This window comes from Camelus ferus, chromosome 24, assembly GCF_009834535.1.
Source record: "Camelus ferus isolate YT-003-E chromosome 24, BCGSAC_Cfer_1.0, whole genome shotgun sequence".
Taxonomy (NCBI): Eukaryota; Metazoa; Chordata; class Mammalia; order Artiodactyla; family Camelidae; genus Camelus; species Camelus ferus.
The window spans coordinates 15,581,008-15,603,148 of record NC_045719.1 but is presented as its reverse complement, the minus strand read 5'-3'; the positions used below and the strand labels follow the sequence as shown (position 1 = coordinate 15,603,148).

General features: G+C 36.3%; 1 protein-coding gene across 1 annotated transcript in view; it reads left to right on the top strand.

The window, feature by feature from the left end:
- The window catches only part of CCDC178 (coiled-coil domain containing 178), a 280,794-nt gene that overhangs the window by 180,573 nt on the left and 78,080 nt on the right, over window positions 1–22,141 (top strand). Inside the window, 1 exon segment of the mRNA XM_032467208.1 lies at window positions 7,471–7,620. Within this exon segment, the coding sequence (XP_032323099.1) occupies window positions 7,471–7,620 (150 nt within the window).

Sequence of the window (22,141 nt, the reverse complement as noted above, 5' to 3'; positions counted from 1 at the left end):
TATGTCTTCTATCCTTCCTTATGTTTAATGTATTCTGATGTAGTTAGCTTTGTGAATGCCTCAATTCCCCTATCTGATTGCAAGCTCCTTCGGCCCTGAAATTGTGTATTTTTTTCATGCTGGTGTCAATAATTCCTGGTCAAATGTATACACTGAACAGAGTCAAAACATAATAAGGGAAAGCAGGGCTAATACAGAGCGCCCATGGATCCCCACTGGGTGTTTTCTGAGTTCTGAGATGTAACGTTGTTGTGTCCATTAGTAAACTTTTGAGTAAATCAATGGTAGCTAAATTTGTAACCCTGTAGAGGAGCCAAGGCAAAGGAGTTCTGTGTGTGGTCGTTTATGTGGATGCTGCAGTGGGATAGCTAAAGATAGCATCTCCTGGAGTCTGACAGTGACAGGTTTGACTGGTCAGCTGGCATGTGGTAGGCTTTTACCAAACAGAGTCCTAAAGGTGCTGTTTGACATCTCACAGTGTCCCCCCATAATGCTTTGTGTATACCAGCTTCTCAATAAGTATTTTTAAATGAATTAATGGATAGAGAGCATTTTGTCAAACATGGTAATACGTAGAGTTTGAGGCATGTAACACCCTTGATGCAGAGGACTGATTTATTCATTTAAATATCAAGAATGTTCAAGACTAATTATCGGAGAACTTGAGTTGGACAAGAGACTGGTTTCCATGGCAGCACAGACAAGGAAGTGGGTCCTGGGAGAGTTAAAACAGTTATTTGTTCCTTTGAGGCTTCAGGGTATCGACACATATCATTCTCACAGACTTGTTCCTTGGAAACACTGGGGAAAATTCTCATTTTCTGTAGTAATTGGTGTATAGATTTTAAGGGAGCAGCAGTACAGTAATGCCTCTCTGCACACAGTAGGTGACGCACGTAAATAAGTACATGTTTTCTCTGAGTCTGTTACATTGTTAGAGAAGTGGCATATATTTTAAGCATCTTGTGCTCACCATGTTAATTCTCACGAATCAAAGGGAATGCTTTTGAAGCAGCAGTGTTCACAAAGAGACTTGGAACCTCCCTGTCTGGTTCATTCTAAAGTCTGTCCCATGCACATTCTGTGAATCAGTCTCAGTACCGATGCCTGCCTGCTTTAGTAACATCAGAACATCACTACATGCAAAGCTACCAGTACAGTGTCCTAAACTGGCAGAGATGTGCTGAAAGACTACGTGGAGACTGGAGACTTGATGGTATGATATCAGTGGTGTAAAGCATCTGCATAGGGTCGCGTGCTACTGAAACACTGGTGTTTGGACTGTTGTCTTTTGTATGGTGCTGTGCATCAGTGGGATACTAAATACATGGGTATTTTTCATTATTTACATAGTAATACTTTAAAGTCAAGAGATAACAGAATGCTTAATACAGTCTAGGAAAGCCTAATTCACAAGTCATAGGAAACAATAATCTAACAGTCCTAAAGGGGCCAAAAAAAACCAGTTCACTCAATTGACTCACCCAATTTTGCTCAAATATATGCTGACCCATATGGCAGGACAGCTTAGATCTCTGCCAAATAAAATGATTGTTCTAAGATTCATGTCAATGATAATTTCTTATGTGATGCCTTTTCCGACCCCACTTTTCCCACCTGATAGAATCAATTCAGGGTATCAAGAAATACCTCTGCCTCCTCCCAGGCCAGCCTGTAATCCCTGGTAAAAAGGGATCACATCCCACCAATCTCTTTAATCCCAGGGGTAGCCATAGAGCTGGACATATATGGTAAACCTACTAGGGTTTGCTGAAGAAATAATTGAATGAACAAATAAATGAATGCAAGCTAGACAAGAAGGTGCTCTAGAGTAACACTGATCAGTAAGAACCAGCAATACCCCGTTTGCTTTTGGGTGGTTCTGGCAGAAAGTCAGTTCTTTCCAATCATGGGACTAAAATAAAGTGAGTGTGGTGCAGTCTGTTTAGGAACACAGACATGGCAGTGACAGCCAGCAGAGCCCTGGCAAGAAGCAAAAAAGCAAGGAGCTGTCTGCAGTAGACTATTAACAACCAAGACTCGGGAGACGACAGACAGATCATCAGAAAAGATCATGTGAGACTGGCACACATAATCACATTAGGATAGGACAGTTAGAGTTAGAACTGGGTCAAAAGATGACAACTCTCTTACAGCGAATGCGTAATTGAGAGAAGGACTTAAGCCCTCTGCCTGGTGAACTGGATCCAGATGCCCATATTAAGAGTAACTGAGAGTGTAGATAACTCACTGCTATAAATTTAGTCGTAGACACTAGGACTATTTTAATAACATTTAAACATTTGTTTATAGCTATGTTGGTTTTCTACATGTACATGTACAGTGCAAATATTTTAATCATAACTGTCTCTCTAGAATGTTAAGATCAAGTTTTTTTCTTGTAATATATTCTTTGCCAGTAGCCCATCTTAAATTAAAAATGAACAACCCCCCCCCCCAAAAAAAAGTTCAAATGGATTTAGGCTTTCTCCAGAGTAAGAGTTTCTGGCTGGACCTCCAGAGGTCTCAATGTGTAGCATTACTCTGCTGCATTCAACCGTAGTCCAGAGTTGTGCAGGCCTCACCTGTAAAGGTCTGTCCACTTGACACATAGTCTTGCCAGTGAATGCATCTGGCCTGATCAAATCATGGAATAAGGAACCATGGAGATCGGAAAACACAAGACTGATTATACGTAACCAGCATGGCCATATTGACTTACAGCAAAAAGTAGCTTCCAAGGGGACCAAGTTATAATTTCCTTCAGGAGCCCAGTTTATCTATGTCGACAAGCTACATGTTAGCCAGATTATGAAAAGACAATTGGCTGGTGGAAATAGGCTCAAAACAATGTAATTCTGTAATTTGGTTTGATTGTTTAAAGTCATTAGGTTTTATAAACACTGCATTGTGTAGCATCGAAGAGTGCTGGCCTATGTTTATGAAGGAAGTATATTGGACGGTAAAGAGTGTGGGACCTGGAGCCAGTCTGCCTGGCTGCAAAGCCCAGGTCCTCTACTCAGTAGGTATGTAACGTTGCACAAAATGCCTGGTGTTTGTTTCAGTTGCTATGATCACATAATAAATACCCTAAAACTTCACAGCTCAGGATTCTATGTATCAAAAATTTGAACAGGATGTAGCAGAGCCAACTTGTCTCTTCTCAAATGTTCTCAACCATCATCTAGGCGACTTGAAGACTAAGCATTGGAATCATGTTCAACTGACTCATTCACTCACAGTTGATGCTGATACCTGAGACCTGGGCTGGGGTTGTTTGCTGGAACATCTACATATAACCTGTCAGTGTGGCCTGGATTCCTCACAACATGGTGCCTGGTCCAAGGGTGAATGTCCCCAAAGAGAGGGCCAGGCAGAAGCTGTTTGCTTTTCTGATAAACTTCTTAATAAACTAGCCCGGGAAGTCACACAGCATCATTTCCACCGTACTGGGTTGACTGGAAAAGCCACAAGTCTACCCACGTTCTATGGAAGGAGAAATAGACTGTGCTTCCTGATAGGGAGTGACAAGGTTCTGGAAGAACATGGAATGAAAATATTTCTGTGGCCATTTTTGGATAATACAACTGCCTCACCTGATTTCTCATTGCCTCATCTTCCCTACCTGTAACTATAACAACTAGGACTGTAGCAATTCCATTAGGAGCAGAATCCATAAGCTAACATTCAAATTCAGCCCTATTTCTAGGTTCTTCTCTATATATCACAAGGTGGAACATCAGTAGATGATATATACTCTACATTTTGTCCCCAAAGAACCCAGTTCTCTGATTATCGTTCCCTATTCCTCACTTACCCAGTGGGAGAGGGAAAGGAGAAGGGGAAGAGGAGGAAAACTAAACTGAAAATGGAGAAAAGGGAGGGAAAATCCAAGATGAAATCTATGGCTTAAAGAATAAAGATCAAATGGGGAAAAAAAGGAAAACTATTATTTGGATATATTGGGGTCTCAATCTGCCTTCATTTATTAGCATTTTTGGTGACAAAAGAAGAAGCCAGGTCTTTCTTTAGCAATATTTCTCAATACTTTTAGGATCATGGGCTAATTAGGTAACTCAGGAAAAACACTGTGCTCAGTTTCACGGGATTCATGTACCTTATGAAAATCAATGGTGCACCCAGAGAAACAACTCTTGCTCAGTCTGGACAACGTGGTATATCCGTAGAATAATATTTAAGTACTCAGGGCAAAAACATACTGCATGAATTTTTATATATGTCCTTAAAATCTTCACTTGTCACATAATACAATATCAAGTAATACAAATAAATGTGCTTCATTATAACAAGTGGTTATATCATTATTTCATAGAAGTGGGCCAGTTTTTATTGTGTGATTCTAAAGTGCTAAATATATACATTTCCTAACCATTATTCTATATTCGTTCATTCGTTTACTGAAAACCTGTGTACCTACTTAGTGTCAACTCTGCTTTGTGCAATATATCTTACGGGTGAACAAAACTTAGGGAATTTATAAGAAACTTCTATTCACACTTTATATACATAATTTTATTTCTTAATAAAATATTAGGATGAGAAGCTGAATATCCTCCCAAATATCAAAGTTAAACAAATCATTTGTGAAAACAGAGAACAAACCATAATCAAGCTAAGTATTTTCCTTACTAAATTCTAGACAACATGGAAATGATTAACAGATATTCACTATGTCTCTTCTCTTTATCGAGCCAGATTCCCAATGTTTCATCACAATAATCACTAATAATAGGAATTGAATAAATACCAATAAATGTAGCTTTGAGAAAGTGTTACAATATTAATTTATACCTTTGGGATGAATTTAATCTATATGGAAAACAAAAAATGCAAGAGATTATGAATTCTACACTTTATTTATATATTTCTGTGATTTTTAATATAAGTCTTCCCGATAAGGCCACAAATTCTTGAGGTTCACCATTACATCTTAGAGCTTGATATATAGTAGTTACTAAATAGAAAGTTTTGAATAAGCAACTGAATGGAAATGAGTAAATGAATGAATGAATAAAATAATATTGTAATTCAACTCAAAGAGCAGTTATTTTAACCTATAGAGATTACAATCATATTTCTCTTTAATATTTTTGAAACAAATTTTTTTTTCAAATTTGTGTTTAGTCAAGACCTTAAGTAGAAAGATTCTACTGATAAGATTCAACTGGATTTGAATAAAAAGCATATGAAAAGTCATCTTACTTCTCTTATTAGAGCCTTCTTTTTTCTCACCCTTTTATTATAGGGCCAACTCCAACTTTTGTGCCCTTGTATAATATCTTCTGCTGCTAGCTTTTCAACTCCTGTAGTAGTAGCATTAATTCCCCTGGACACATATCCACCAGTAATTATCCTTCCCTCTTTATCTCACTTGCATGTTATAATACTATTGGTTAAAATTAAGCCAGTCAGAGTTGTGATGTGGAACTACAGTTAAACATAAAAAACATTTGCAGTGTCAGCAGAATAACATTATTTAAAATTAAAAAACTTAAACTTCATTGCACATCTGAAGGTCACTGGCTTTCAGGAATAGGTAGTGAGTTGGTAAATCCTCCTCTACCTTTATTACTGAGAAATGATAATGTAAAATATCATGACTGATGGAACAATGTTTTGAAGATTCATTGGCCTAACTACACAATTTGATTTCTCTAATCATGCTATATAAAACAGTAAGAACTGGTGTAATACAGAAATTGAAAGTATATATAATATTTGGAAATAAAACTGTAATTGCACAATGAGTAAAGCATAAAGTACCAAATATATCCCCAATTAAGTTCCATTAAGTTGGTTTGAAACAAATCCCACAGCCTTTGTAGCACTCCTCTCAAATTCAATGTTTGTAGTTACCATCAGAGTCTTGAAAGAAATGTAATTGAGAAGTAGAGTATCTCAGGTCTCAACATTGTGCTTGTGTTAAATCAGACAACAAACAAAAAGCTCAAAAATGTTTCTTCTCCGGCCTCCAGGAGAACATGTGTCAAAGTCCCAAGTTAATCACTGGAGGTTAATATTAGTGTTAAGATATCAAAAGGAATGGTAACCATCTTTCAAAGGTATCTGCACCAAAGAAAAATATTCATAGACACTCTGTCCTCCTACCAAAAGAAGAATCTGTGATTTTTAAGCAAGTTTATTAGATAGAAGTTTATAAAGTTTTAAATCATTGTGCCAGAATTAGGACAAGGACACTTAAAATGGGTCTCAGTTCATCATTTGGCTTTTTTGAAGAGCGCCTGTGACATAGTATTAATCATTAGGGATCAATATGGATACCAGGCTTTCATGAGAAATATGTTGGTTGACCTTAATAAATCTTCAAGTGTGTAAATACAGAAATATTTGTACAGGCAATTTTCTGCTGAATTACATTTCCTCTGTGCACATTCTCATACTGCAATATATTTTTTAACAACTTATACTAAAGGTTTGATGTGATGGCAGTTTTCCCAAAGAAACATTTTTAATTACATCACAATGGTTATTTTCATATCTAGTTATTTAATCCTCATTATTGTCATCATGATTAATCTGCATTTATGTGTTTTGAAAACTTTTTGCTACTATAAATGATGTTGTAACAAATAAAGCTTTTTGCTTAGAATAAATTTCCATAGGATGAATTACTAGATTAACAGGTTTGAAAATATTTAAGGCTGTTGATAAATTCTGTATTTTTTTGAAGCAGCCAAAGAAAATTTTCTGTGCTAGAAATGTAAAAAGAATCAGCAACTAAACTGAATCATATGTCTAATTTAAAATGATAAGCAGCCCCTAATTTGCCAGTGGGTGATGTTGGCAAAAGTTACATTCTAAGGCATTTGTGTTAGATTTGACATATATGTATCTAGACATGAGGGGTGTTATAAAATTCTCGACCACTCACAGAATCCGATTTAGCCTTTAATATAGTTAAAGTATACATAGTAGTAACAACCACTTTCTCTGGGTGCTTCTAAATATCGATTTGCTTGCTCCTTATCTTTTTCACTCTTTACTTCTCTGTGTTTTGAATGTTATCTGTGAGTGCCACCACTCTGAACCTCTTGGAAATGGGATTCTGAGCTTCCAAATGTCTTCTACCTATTTGAGCACTTGAGAAAAGGAGAAGGAATGGGAAGCTGGAGGAAATCTCCTAGGACACTGACTGAAGCCTCCAAGAACTGGGTACTTCCCAATGCATTGTGAAGGGAAGTACAGAAAAGAAAAGGAATAAAAGTCAGACTCTGATGCGTCAGTGTTCCAAATAAATAAAAAACCTGCATCAAGGAAGAAAATTATTAAATTCAGAGACGGTATTTGTGTCAGGGGAAGCATCTTTTTGGTTTTATTATTTTTCTACAATATATATAATGTAACAATTTTAAATAATTCCAATGATATAAAAATTCAAACATAAATTAAGTGATTTTAACTAAATATATGTATATATTTATCTTCTAGAAAATACAAGAAGATTCACTAGAAGAAAATCTACGTTTAGCTCAAGAGTATCAGCAATTACAGACCATTTTCTTAACGGAAAAGGACAACTATTTGAACCTGTATGACAGACAGCTATCACTTGACAGTTCAGTTAGAGATAAGAAACAGGTAGGTTTCTCTTATTGTTTAAAAAATAATTTTTTACTTGACATATGTTCCAGAAAAAGTAACAAGTGGTCAGCCATGGGGTCTCCAATCTTATGGTGGTCTTTTGTATGCCACCAAATGCCATGTTTTCTTTTTGTAAAGTTTTGCGTATTTTTATCAACCTTTTGAAATTGAATTTTGAAAGGACATTTGAGAAATGAAAAAACTTAGTTTCTAATCCACTATTTTATACCAGTTTGCTTGTAATTATTATGACCTGAAATACCAAATTTTTGTCATTCATAAATTTAAATATATTATCATATGCTTCAAATTTCAATTCTATCTATGGATAGCTTACCATGATACACCTCTAATTCTTCCTCATGATGTATGGGCTCTATGTTTTGGTTTCTATTTTCTTGCTAAATATGAGGCTTAATTAGAAACTTGACAAAATAGTTGACCCTCTCTGATTACTGGAAATCACCAGAAATTCCAATATATTTTCTAAGATCTTCTGTAATACTAAAAGTGGAAAAGTAAAGCACACAATATGCCACAAATCAAAAAGTAAAGCTCCATTCCTAGGGTGTTAAGATACATCCACTCCCTCTATATTCTTCTCCAGTTACTCATTGACAAGAAAGTTATTTTCCTTTGAATCTTTGTTTCTTCCCAGAATTTAAATTTCAAAAACTAGAGGCATTAATTATTTTTTAACATTTCACCTACCTATAAAGCCAGTAGGCCACTAATAGATCCTTTCTCCTATTGTTGTCACCCAGACTACTATACTACAAATTAGTAGTTCAGAATTTCAGTACTGTATTTATCCCTCATTATTATGGAATAGTGGGAAGACAGATGGCCAGGATTTGAAGCTCTACCAACTACTAGCTCAGTGATCTTGGTAAATTATTTATCCTTTCTGACTGTTTTCATATCTGTAAAGTGAAATTTACCTCGGAGGAAAATTGTTTAGGATTGAAAGAGCCCTCCATAGTTTCTTTGAAAATAAAAGTTACTGTGCAACTGTGAGTAACTATTACATTCATCTAATGTCCTGCGTATCTGCTCCCTGTGTTTCCGACCCATCTATTCTCATGCGAGTTAAAGCTTCCAGATATATTGGGAGAGAGTGTGTATTTTTCTCTTAGAGGTTTGTGTTGAAGCAGTAGCAAGATGAAGGTAGATTGAGACATAAGTGTGTTTCGGAAAGAACTGAGAATGCAACTATAAGCCAGAATCTTAGTGTCCTCATGCCATCATGCAGGATTCAGAGAAAGGGCATCAATGTATCCATGGGGTTTTGTCCAACCACTTCGTGCATTTGACATTCTTACTGAGTTTAAACATGTTTTGTTTGATAATTGAGGAGGATAAAATAATCAATGGCTCTACTGTATCTCCTTTTCTAACCAGGAGGGAAACAAAAATAAATTTATGTGTACCTTTTATCAGTTTGTATAGAATCCTTTGGTGGCAGATGACAAATATATTAGATACCTGTGTAAATAGTGAAGAACTCAGAACTTTAAGGGAGAGCCCTAACATAGTATTTGCATAGTAAGAACCAAATTGTCTTGATGTCAGTTTTGGAAATAAAGCACATCCTGATTCAAGATCCAAGGAGGGAAACTCTGGTCTGAACAGACAGTGGGGCATGCTAAGAGATTGGGTTTATGTTTGTGATGATCCCTCAAACGAATCACTTTTAGCACACCTGTTTCAGGGAAACTTTCAAAGATTTATTTGTACTTCCAATCATTTTTCATTTCCATCCTTCAGCGATGGAGGTCATTAAGTGCAGGCTGCCCTTGTCCATGTCATGTAGGATCAATTTGCTGCAATGGACAGAGAGGCCTTATTGATGCTGTTAAATCTGTCAGTGAGAAATCGTATGTCATTAGTGTCTAATGCACTGCTTACCGGATGGAATTTGGCCATCAACACTGAGAAAACCCTTTAATATTTTAGTCCATTTCCTTGATATTGCAGCATTTCCTTTGACCAGTTTAGTTTGGGGTGCACGAAAGCACTCCTCAACCTCTGAGTCCCTTGTTGAATTTCCTTGTCAGATAAAATGGAATTTTTTGTATCTTTTGCCTGTTTTAGAATAATTTCATTGCTTCTGAATATACATTTTTTAGCACAAGAAATAATTATGTTTTAATCATCGTGGTTCTTAGGGAGTATTTTTCTTTCTACACAAATTATACCCTTTTCTACTTCTCAGTATTTTTAGACCAAGCATAGCAAAGAAAACTTAATGTAAGAGTAAAACAAATCAAACATAAAAATAATGTCCCCTTCCTGAACAAAGTTTTGTATATATGTGGCTCAAATCTTAGAATAGGTGATAGAATTGTATCTGCTTCTTTTGCACGTTTCTTGATGCTTTCCTGTATCTTTAAAATTTGCAGTTTAAAATTTAAAACCTTTAAAAGTCAGAAACAAACAAAAATAGTTATGTAAAATTCTTATTAGCCCTGTTCATGGGTAATGATAGAACAGAATCCATCTAAAACTTCTCAGATCTAAAAACTTACAATAACGTTAAGGAGGAATGAAGGAAAAATTGTACACACAGCTTGTATGTTGTGTGAAAATGGGCATTTTCATCATTTTTATTGAAAGCTTTCAGATGTATTTTTCATATTTCTTAAAAAATCCATGAATATATTGATAAAATCACCATGTGCTTGTTTTAATGGCTATCTCAAGTTCTTCAGGCCTGCAAAGAAAGGTGAGCTAAGCAAAGCATGCAGGTGTTGATAGTTCTGTTGGCTAAAAACAAGATCTCTTCCAAAACTGGTTAAAATATATTTTAATTTCTTTATAAACTACTTATAAAGCTTAACCTTTGCCCTACTCCGATTCTCAGCACTTTCTTACTAAGAGACTATAAATTATTACAGAATCAGTCAGTGCTTAACAAGCACTAAGTGAACCAGGTATCTGTGCCTTGTGGTTTGCAGACGTTATCTTTGAAATGTCCCTTAGTAATGCAGGAAAATTTTCTATTTTTTTATTATCATCATCATCATCGTCATCGTCATCGTCATCGTCATCGTCATCACTTTATAAGATATGGTACCGAGATTGAGTGTGTCACATGGTCACCTGGGTAGAAGAAGACTGACTTGAGAGGGAACAAACTCAGGGTTTTCTACATTCAGCCATTTCCTAACCATGGTGCTCCCTCTCTACTATAGCATGACTGAACAATCCTAGACATGCCTCATCGGCTTCTATGAATCACGTAAAAACTACATAATATCATACATTATGTCTCTGCTGTCCAACTGAAACAGATTATTTGATTCACTAATTGTTTTTGTAATTTTATTTCATTGAAGCCACCTTTTCAATGATGATTTTTCTGGTGGGTAAAGACTATCTATTTATTTAGAAGCTGTTTAATTTCCATAGGGGTTATAGATCAGTTTCACAACTCTTGAATTGTAAAACTTTTGAAACTAGGAGCGCCTTTAGAAACTTTATGCATCTTTTTAGAAGACCATTTTACAGGATATGGAAATATAAGGCCAGAGTGGTTCGGGGATTTAACACATAGACAGTTAGTTAGAAAACAAGTTGGCCTAGGACACAGTTGCCTTAATTTAGGTTCAAATATTGCCTCCAAGAGTCTGTAGATAAGCATGTGCTGTGATATTTTTCCCGAGTTTGAGTGGACTGGCAGCTGGAAGTAGTGAGTTACTGCCATAGATATGCTCAGATTGGAGCATCATCTTTAAGTGACCTGAGCTTGTGAAGGAGTCACGAAGGGACATGGGTCAGAGGACCTACTCCAGAGCTCTGAGGGATACTTCTGGGCCTCACGGAATTCAGACACTTCATTCATTCATTCAGTTATTCAAAATAAATTATTAATCATCCATTGTACTGACAAAGATATAATAAAAGGCATAGGAATATACCACCTCATCTCAGCTTCCATGCTGAAGGCTGTGATCTCCAGAGTCCAAGGGAATCTCTCCTAGAAAAGACCATAGAACCAGCCCAACAACATCCTCTCTTCACTTCACCAAAGGACGAAGCAGGAAGTTTTTCTATTTAATCTGTATTCCCTAGGCCTCAATAGCAGTTTCCATATAAATTCTCAAAAGTACTGTATAATTCAGAGATCTGAAGACAGCATGGTATTGGTACAAAAACAGACATATAGACCAAAGGAACAGAATAGAGAGCCCAGAAATGAACCCACAAACTTTTGGTCAACTAATCTTCGACAAAGGAGGCAAGAATATACAGTGGAATAAAGACGGTCTCTTCCCTTTTTCTGTTTTCAAATGTGGGTTTCCTCTAAAACTCACTTTGCATCGATTTGGTGAGGAGTCAAAGTCAATTCTAGCAATAAACAAAATTATTTTCCTAAAGAAATGTGAAAGCTGTTTTAGTTTTCATTTTTATAAGTATTTCGTATTGCTTGTTATCTTGCATGTATTAAAAATAGGCTTCGAGTGGTGATTTTTATGTGCTTGTTTCAGTGTAGATGGAAATTCATTTCTTTACTAGGAAAACCATAATTTTAAAATAGATTTTGCCTACAACAGCTATGTAATGACCCCGTCAGTATCTCTGCCTCCCTTTCTTAGGACACAGGTATGTGAGCGCAAGCACACACGTGCACACACATATATATATAATCAGTGGTTCTCACTGAGGACTGTTTTACCCTACAGAGGATGTGTGGATATCTGGCAGTGCCTGGAGACATTTTCGGTAATCACATCAGGGTGGTAGTGGGGTTGGGAGGAGTGCTCCTGACATCTAATGGACAGAGGCCAGGGATGCTGCTAAAATTCCTACAATACACAGGACAGCCCTCCCCCCACACACGCCACAAACATTTCTGCCCTGAAATGGCAACAGAGCTAAGGTAAAGAGACCCTAATATATAGAGAGGAAGAGATTTAGACAAAGAGATAGAAATAAAGGTATTATATATATATATAATCCCTCTGAGCCTCTGAAGAATGGGAGTATTAGCATCTCCCTAATGGAATGTTGTAAAAAACTATAGTAATAATTAACCTCTATAAAGCACTTCCTGTGTGTTACATACTTTGCAAGTCTTTCTGTGTAATACTATTTAATTTACTCAACAACCTTATAGAACATAAATACAAATTTTAAATATAAAACTATCTATAATAGTTTTCCACAAACAGTCTAATTTGCATATAGAGGATATGACTATAGATTTTTTTTTTTTAGATAAATATATGTCCCTTACTTCTTGTACCAAATCTTGATGTGGCTACAAAAGACCTTCTAGTCTATAATAGGTATTAAATAGTTGATGCAACTTGAGAACATGGGATGAATTATGGGGAGAGAGCACCCTCCCATTACCTTGCTAAGGCCTTCAGGGGAGAGTGGTCATCGCTTGCTAAAGTCAGTGGAGCCTGGACAATTGCAACACTTCCCTCTCCTTGACTGGGGACAGTGAGTAGCAGTAGTCACAGCATTCTACTAGCCCCTTGCTAAAGCCAATAGCCACATGCAACAAGAAGCTGCAGTTGCACCAATGAAGCTGGCATGCATGTAGTCAAGGCATTTCCCCCTCTACCTTGATGAAGCCAGCAATGATGTCCCACCCCCTGCAGTCTCCAGTTGCCTTGCTAAAGCCAGTGGGTACATGCAATCCACACAGGGGATGCCCCTTGATCACTTGGCTTTGGTGGCGAAGGGGACTTGCACTCCACAAAGTAGAAATTGATAGTAAATACACAAAAGAAAATGAGAAAGGAATATAAACATAAGACTGAAGAAATACATAAATCCACCAGGAAAGAGAACAAGAAAGGAAAAAAGAAGAGAGAGGAACTACAAAAACAGCCAGAAAACAATTAACAAAATGGCAAAGTACATACCTATCAGTAATTACTTTCAATATAAATAGGCTAAATTCTCCAATTAAAAGACTTAGAGTGGCTGAATGGATTTAAAAAAAAAAACAGAAGACTCATCTATATGCTGCCTACAAGAGACGCACTTCAGATATTAGGACACAGCAACGGGATGGAAAAAGATATTCTGTGTAAATAGAATTGAAAAAAAGAAACTTGTGTAGTTATAACAGACAAAATAAACTTTAAAACAAAGACTGTAATAAAAGACGATAAGGGCATTGCATAATGATAAATTAATATCCAAACTATATAAAGAACTCAGAAAAATCAATAGCAAAAAGACGAACAATTTGATATGAAAATGAACAGAGGATCTGAATGGACATTTTTCCAAAGAAGGCATACAGAAGACCAACAGGTACAGGAAAAGGTGCTTAACATCACTAATCATCAGGAAAATGCGGATCAAAGCCACAATGAAATATTACCTCAAACCTGTTAGATTGGCTATTATGAAAAAAGCTAAGTGACAGGTGTTGGAGAGGATGTGGAGCACTGTTGATGAGACTGAGAATTAGTGCAGTCATTATGGGAAACAGTACGGAGCTTCCTCAGAAAGTTACAAATAGAACTATCAAATGATCCAGCAATTCCACTTCTGAGTATTTATCCAAAGAAAATGAAAACTAATTTGAAAAGATACATGCACTCCATCTTCATAGCAGCATTACTTACAATAGCCAACATATGGAAACAACCTAAGGGTCCATTGAGGGATGAATGGAGAAAGAAGATATGATATATACATACACATACACATATACATATACAATTGTGTGTATACACACACATACACACATACAATTAAATACTACTCAGCCATAAACAAAAGAATTAAATCTTGCCATTTGTGACAACATAGACGGACCCAGAAGGTGTAATGCCAAGTGAAATAAGTCAGACAGAGAAAGACAAATACCATATGATTTCACTTATATCTGGCATCTAAAACACAAAACAAAACAGAACAAAAAGCATAGATACAGAGAGTAGAATGGTTGCAGCATGGTGAGTATAGTCAGTAACATTGTAGACCTACTAGAAAATTGCAAGAGAGTAAACCCTGAAAGCTAACTTTGTGTGGTGGTAGATGGCAACTAGACTTACTGTGCTGATCACTTTGCAATGTACACAAATATCAAATTATTATGTTGTACAGCTGAAATGAATATAATAGTGTATGTCAAAATTGTACCTCAAAATCTAAAACAGTACATTTTAATTTTAAAAAATGACTTGAAAAATATTGTGGACAGATAGACATTGAAAATATTTCCCTTTGTCAGCTGAAGGGTTGCTCTCAGCTTTTCTATAAAAGTCATCCTTAATATGACAGATGTGCCTTTTAAAATCTTGTACTATTCCATCATAGTAAATCACTGATTAAAAAAAAAACCCTTATACCCACAGCCAGCACTTACCTGAGAAAAAGAAAGATAATGCAGTGAATAATACAGCTTTAGAATTTTGTGAAGTTGTGCCAGATATAAAATCATTTTCAAATTATTTCCTTTGGTGCTGGTAATCAAAATTGTGTTGCATTTCAAGAAAAATCCTCACTTTAAAGAAATATATATACAATGTACTCATAGGTTATTGAGAAAAGTATATAAAACAAAGCTACTATCTACATGATGTACATAGAAAAAGAGCAAAAATGTTGTCTGTAAAAGCAGAAAAGAATTTGGCTTGCTTGACTTTTTGTATCAAGCATGCTACAGCAATCTTTTGGTTCTAATATGAAACTATAGTAAGGATCATTGCACTAATGCATGAGGATTTGTGATAATGTTGCAGAAATTTTACTGTCAAAACTGAACTGCAGTGTAATGACTTTTGTTATCATGGTTTCTAATAACTATTCAGCATGAATTGACCCTACATATGTTTTGCTGCAATAATGTGTCAGTAACTCAAAAAGCTAAAAAGGAAATAAATAACAGTCAATACAATACTATCTATGACTTCATGATAACATTTCTCCATTCTTAATATTAATACTGTTATAACCATTACAACATAGATACTATGTAAAACTGTAGGATCTCATGGAAATAAAGCTTAGGCACATTGTGACAGTTCTAGTCAATATACCTAAAAAGTACTTCACAGGAAGACGTGTTTGCCCTGAGAACTAGTTACTGGTTTTTCTGTTGTTACTCTGCTGTAGGGAACCTTTGGTATGTTTCCATTTTCCCCTCTTACAACGTCTTAGTTAATTCTCCCTTTATGAGATATCTTTCTTTCTTCCTTTATCTTTGCATCTCTGCTTCTTCACTGCAGTGTATTTTCACTTCAGCATCTCTTTACTGCATGAAATAAGAGGAAATAAAAATAGTTACTGTCTATTACACACCTCCAATGTGGCGGTCACCAAGCTATGCATTTCCAGCATGTGCAAAGCCCTGCAAGTGTCCCCTCCCCTATCATAAATCATCAGTCACACATGACATTATCATTATTATGCTGTCCTGACTATTTAATTTATAAAAACTATGTGAAACAACTGGAAATATTCCCATTTTTCCTCAGGGAGCTAAAGGCTGCTATAATGAAGTACCACAGACTGTCACATACACAACAGAAATGTATTTTCTCACAGTTTTAGAGGCTAGAACCCCCAGGACCCCAATTTTAGCTTAATTATCTCTGTAAAGAGCTTATTTCCAGTCACAATCACATTCTAAGGTCCTGGGGGCTAGGACTTCAACTTATGAATTGAGTGGAGGGGATACAGTAAAACCCATTACGTGTGCTTTGCTGTAACTTAAGGCCACACTACCTGTAAGGGGGAACCAGTGCTGGAATTCAAAACTAGGCCCCTTGGGCTCAGACCCGTGGACTTTGTGCTATTCCACAGCTTCTCTTATATTTTTTTCTCTACTCTGTTCAACCTAATCTTTGTATACTGTCTATCATTGTCTCTCTTTAAATGCAAAAGTATTTCAGTCATAAATACTTTGTAATACCTACTGAGTATGATTAAGCAGGGCCTAGTAATGAAATACTTTTTGATGGAGAGATTTTATGCTTTTACACAGGAAGTGGCAGTTCACTTATGTTTTTAAACAATGGTCAGAGGCCCAAGCAGAGAAGTTCCTTTCCCACTAAGGAACTTTGAAATTTCCCTCCCACTGCCTCAGACTGCAGGACATGTATTTGCCAAAACAGATGATCCTAATCCCATAGTAACTGCAACAGAAATTAAGATAAAGACAGCTAGTATACATGTTAAAAAAGAGAAAGAAAGAGAGGGAGCCTCTCTGAGCAGCAGCCAATATTTGCAGAGAATATAGAGGGAAGCAAAACCTTCTGTGGAAATTTGATGGTAGAGCACCAAGCTTGAGATTCTGGGAAACATGGTAGCATGACTCGACTTACACATACACATCCCAAAGAGCCAGGAAATAATATTATAGAGAGTATTATAATAATCAATGCTGAAAAGATAGGCTGATAACAAATATATAGTATGAACAGAATTTTGCCCAGACACAATAGAAATTTCAGGGGAAAATAAGAAAGATACTGAGTGCTGATAAATAGAAACTCTCATCCCTAAAATAACACTGAGATGTGACAACAAGCAAAGGGAGAAATTGTGGTACCCCCCCCCCCCCGCCAAATCCCCAAATATCCTCCTATATTGGGAGCATGTGGGCTTAGGTAGGGACTACCACAGTGGATCCCCTCTCAGACTGTTTAAGATCCAGCTTCTTAAGAGCAATACTTGCTAACTTGGATAGAGGCTCTTTCTTACATAGAGCTGAGGACACAAGGTATCCCTCATGGGTACCTGCCCATCTGAAGTCATTGCGACTGTGCACCAGCAGCGACATCACATGCCTGTGTGGGAGAAAGGCCTGGGCTGCCCCGAGTAAAGAGCCGCCGGGTCCTGAGGCTTATCTTCAGTGATGGCTCACCCAGTTTTCAATTTTAAGGATAAAGAAATATTCCAGAAAGGAGGCGTTTAAAAGAAACATAGTGCCTACAAAGGGAGATAATATCACACTAAGGCTTCAGACTTAACGTCTTCAATGTTTTATAACAGAAGACAATTAGAAAACTATTTACCTAAATGTAAAGAAAAAATTAAGGCACTCAAGAATGCTGAATCCAGGCAAATCATTGTTTATGTGATGAAAACAGAAATGTATTTCTGAATGAGCAAAGAAACAACAAACACAGCAAGTTTTAAAAATCCAGATGGCCAGTAAACATAGGAAAAATGCATCTACCTCTCTAAAAATTGAATTACGAATTAAAATGAGGTGCAAGTTTTCAACTCTGTTTTTAAAACATCATTAAGATTTATTATACACCGTGGTGATAGGGAAGCGTGTGGGAAAAGAGGCATTCATAAGAGATGGGCACCCTCATTTATCCATACGCAAATTCACCAGCCTGCCTGGATCTACTCCGTGGCTGCAGTCTTTCTTCCTATCAAAATGGTAGTACTTCAGTTCCTAGTGTGGGTAACTTCAGCTGTGCTCTGAATTCCATCCCCTTTCACCTTCTCATAGCCTTCCTTCATATAATTTTCCATCCTTCTGTGTGCTCAGGTTTTTCCTCTCCACTGGATTATTCCCACCTTTTACAGACATGATGTAATAGTTACCCATCTCAGAAACCCTCTTTTGATTTCACATTCCCTAGAGCACTTCATTTTTTGTTAAAAATTTTGGAGTAAGTTATTTGCATGTATAGCCTTTACTCATCACTTTACATTCTCTTCTCCTTTGAAGTACCACTTGTAAGTGACTTCCATGATGTCAAATCTATTAGTATACATCTGGCCTCATCTTGCCCAGTAGCTCGCCAGTATTTGATCACTGTTAATTATTCTCCATCTTGAAGCATCTTTTGCTTTGCACATGACACCGTGGTCTCCTGATTTTCCTCCCAGCTCACTGGACACCCTGTATCTCTTGTATTAGCAACTCTTACTTTGCTCAACTTCCAAATGTTGGGGTACTCCAGTACTCAGTGGTGGGATCCATTTACTTTTTTATTGACATCCCCTTTTTAGGTTGATGCCTAAATGGGGATGAATTGCACAAGCATAATTTTGTGCAAAAGAAGCGAGACAAAGAGAACACAAACTGTATGCTTTTGTTTTTGTTTTTGTTTTGTTCTGTTTTGTCTGCATAAACAGAGTGAATTAAGCTGTGCTGTTAGAAGTCAGGAAAGTAGTTATCCTTGATGGGAAGCAGGGACTGGAAGAGGACATAATGGGAGTTTAGGGGGATGCTGGTAATGTTTTCTTCCCTCATCTCAGGAGTGTGTTCTGTATGTGAATAATTCATTGAGCTATATACTTTTAATGTATATGCTTTAATGTAAGCACATCATAATTAAATTAAAACTTAAAATCACCCAGTGACTTACCACCCAGATCAGAGTAAAATTCAACCTCTTACCCTCGCATCCCAGACTGCACAACTCTCTTCCTCCCCCATGTCACTCTCTCACTCACCCAACTCTGCTGTAGCCACAGGCTATTTTTTGATCCTTGACCACTGGACTTATTCTCAATATAAGGTCCTTGAAATACGAGGTCCTTCCAGATGCATGTCTTCCCCAGCTAAATTTCTTACACCTGTCTCCTTGACACCATGTAACTGTCACATTAACAGTCCCCTTTGCAGAGCAGCCTTCCCAGAGCCCCAAATCCAGAGTTGTCCCTCGGCTGCCCACTCTTGTGTCACTCTGTGTTATTTTCTTCATGGCACTTAACACGCTGCTGTTTTGTTTTATATTCATTTGTTCATGGTCTGTTTCTGCCAACTGAATGTAAGCTGTATAAGGGTGAGAAACTTATTATCTTATTCACAACCATAACTCTAGCACCTAGAAAAGTACCTGACAAATATTTTTTCAATTACTGGACGATCGTTCCCAGTGGGGTATCTAACAAAATGTTTATGCATACCCACTGAGACAGCATTTCTACTTCTGGGAATTTATAAGAAAATAATCTGCAGAACTCTGCAAAGATATATGTATAATGATGTTGATTATAGCATCATTTATAAAAAGGAAAAATACCGGCATATTCAATGTAGAGTAATATGGAATTGTCTCAGTATATAATAGAATTGGTATACAATGGAGTATTACACAGTCTTTAAAAGAAATAAATAGCCATGGTACATATTTAATTGAAAAACCAAATTGTAATTCAACAAGTACTATATGATTTCTGCTTTGTATGTGCGTATGTATTAGACTTCATTACATTTATTTCCAGTGGTCGATCTAGAAAGCTGTATTCCAAAAGTTAGCAGTACTGGGGCTATGGATTTTCACTGTCTCCTTCATTTCTTTGTTTATTTTATTTTGATTATGAGCGTTTACTATTTCATAACATAAGAGTGTAAAACAATTTATACATGATAAAATAAAGGTAAAAATTAAGAAGAGCCTTGAAACAAGAAATGAGTATTCCAAAGTAAGTATCATGAGACTGAAAAATGTAGGACAGCCAGGGGGGAAAATCTAGAAAAATCCAGATCAACTCAAATCCCAAATATCCCCAGTTCCCACTGTAAATTCTTTTTGCTATAGTTTATTTGCTTGGCTTATTTAAGATAAGTATAGTTCTCACTCCAGAATGTGAACTCAGTTACTGTCATGAGATGAGGGTTTGTAACCTTCACAGTTTGAAGTCATTACACTCTTTATGGGAATTAGTCTATCTTTATACAAGGATGAGGTTTATCCTACATAACAATTTGAATCAATGTTGAAACAAAGAATAGGAAAAACCCTATGGCATCTCTTAAAGTATATATTTATAAATATAAAATGATTTTTCTGTAGTGATGCCACACATACACTTAAAAAATCAAGAAGCATTTGATTCTTCTTTCCGTTAGAGATAGCTGGAGCCAATAAAAGCTTGAGTGTGAATTCTGTTTCTGGTAAGACCTTGGAAAAGTCACCGAGCCAGCTTGATTCATCCAGTTCTCTTTCCTTTTTCACTGCCTAGAGGTACTGTGAAGAGTTTGTGTGAAGATATACACGATCATCTAGCAGAGGGGCTATCAGATAGTCTATCCTCCTAAATACTTGTTGCCCATGGGCTAAATCAGTCTCCTCATTTTGTGATTCCCTTACAGGTACCATCTTCGATGTCTTTTATTGCCTCAAACACTTTTGAGGCGAATAGCCTCATATTTTCTCTGTATTATTTGTGTTTGCTTGCTTCTTCACTATATTTTATAAATGTAGCTTGAATCCTCTGATTACAAAAGTAATAAATACACAAGGCAGAACATGTGAAAAACACAAAAATGATCAACCTTTATCTTTGAGTTCATTAAAAAGTATGAGATCAGTGACTAAAAACTGGAAGCAAGTATCTTGATGATGATTAACTAAAACAAAGAAAGGGCAGCAGGATTTTTTTAAGTCCTTGCATGTCTTACTCCTTTAAGACTTTCCTGTGGAGTGTTGATAATTTTTACAGTAGCATCATGTTGATTAATATTCTAATAAGACAGATTTCTTCCAGGTGTCTGTTTTGTGTGTTTATATTATTCTATCCTTTAATTTTATCTCCTATTTGTACTAAGTACATTTATAATTACCTAAAGGTTGATGAGCACACTCTAAATTACATAATGCAGGTCATCTAATAGTAGTTGACAAGATGGTCCCCAGGACCATCCTGGGAGCTATGTCAAAATACTAGTGCAACCTGAAATTAAAATTTCAATTATCCTTTAATTGGACATTCAAGCATGCTGTGCATCCACTCATCTAAACATAATGTGGTTGAAGTCGTATTTCCCCAAGTTTGTCAATGAAAATGTGACAAAGAACAGATTCCAAGACCCCCTGAAAATAAGATGGATTGTCACTATCATTTTTCCTTGTCTCTACGACCTGTAATGCTATCACAGAACAAGATTAAATGGGTCTGGCATGATTTGCTATTCAGAAAACCATGTTGCTGTTTCATAGAACCCATACTTTTCCAGGTGATTAGAATTTGATTGATTACATCTTCTGGTATCTTCCCAGGTAACCTAGTAACCAACTCCGAATCTTTCATCTCTTTAAAAATACATTAATACTTTTTCTTTTCCAAATTATTTTTATTTTCAATTTAAAAAGTCCTTAAAATATTGCAAAGACTTCTGTTTCCTGATTTTCCTATTGCGATTTTTATAGACAGCTCTTTTTGCTTTTCTATTAAATGTTTGCATGGTCTCCTCAGGTGCCCATCCTTTCACCGTGGCTATTTCACTCTGATCAACAGTTTACAACTAAATACTGTCTCTTAAAAGGCAGTGGTGAATAAGTCATTTAACTCCAGCTTGTTTGCTGCTCACTGTATAAACCTCTTCATTCAATAATTCACTATAATTAAACAAATATTGATGGAGCACATACTATTTTTCCTTCTCCATCTTTCAGTATAGCAGTTTATTTTCTAACCCTCTTCCCTAATTGATTTGAAGATTATTTCCCATATTTATGGTTCTTTGTTGATAATAATTCCTATTTCATCTTGTAATGTGTCTCTAAGAATCTGTGCCGTATTTTCCTTAGCATTTGTCTTTGTTAATCAGTATTAATTTCAATTTAAAGCA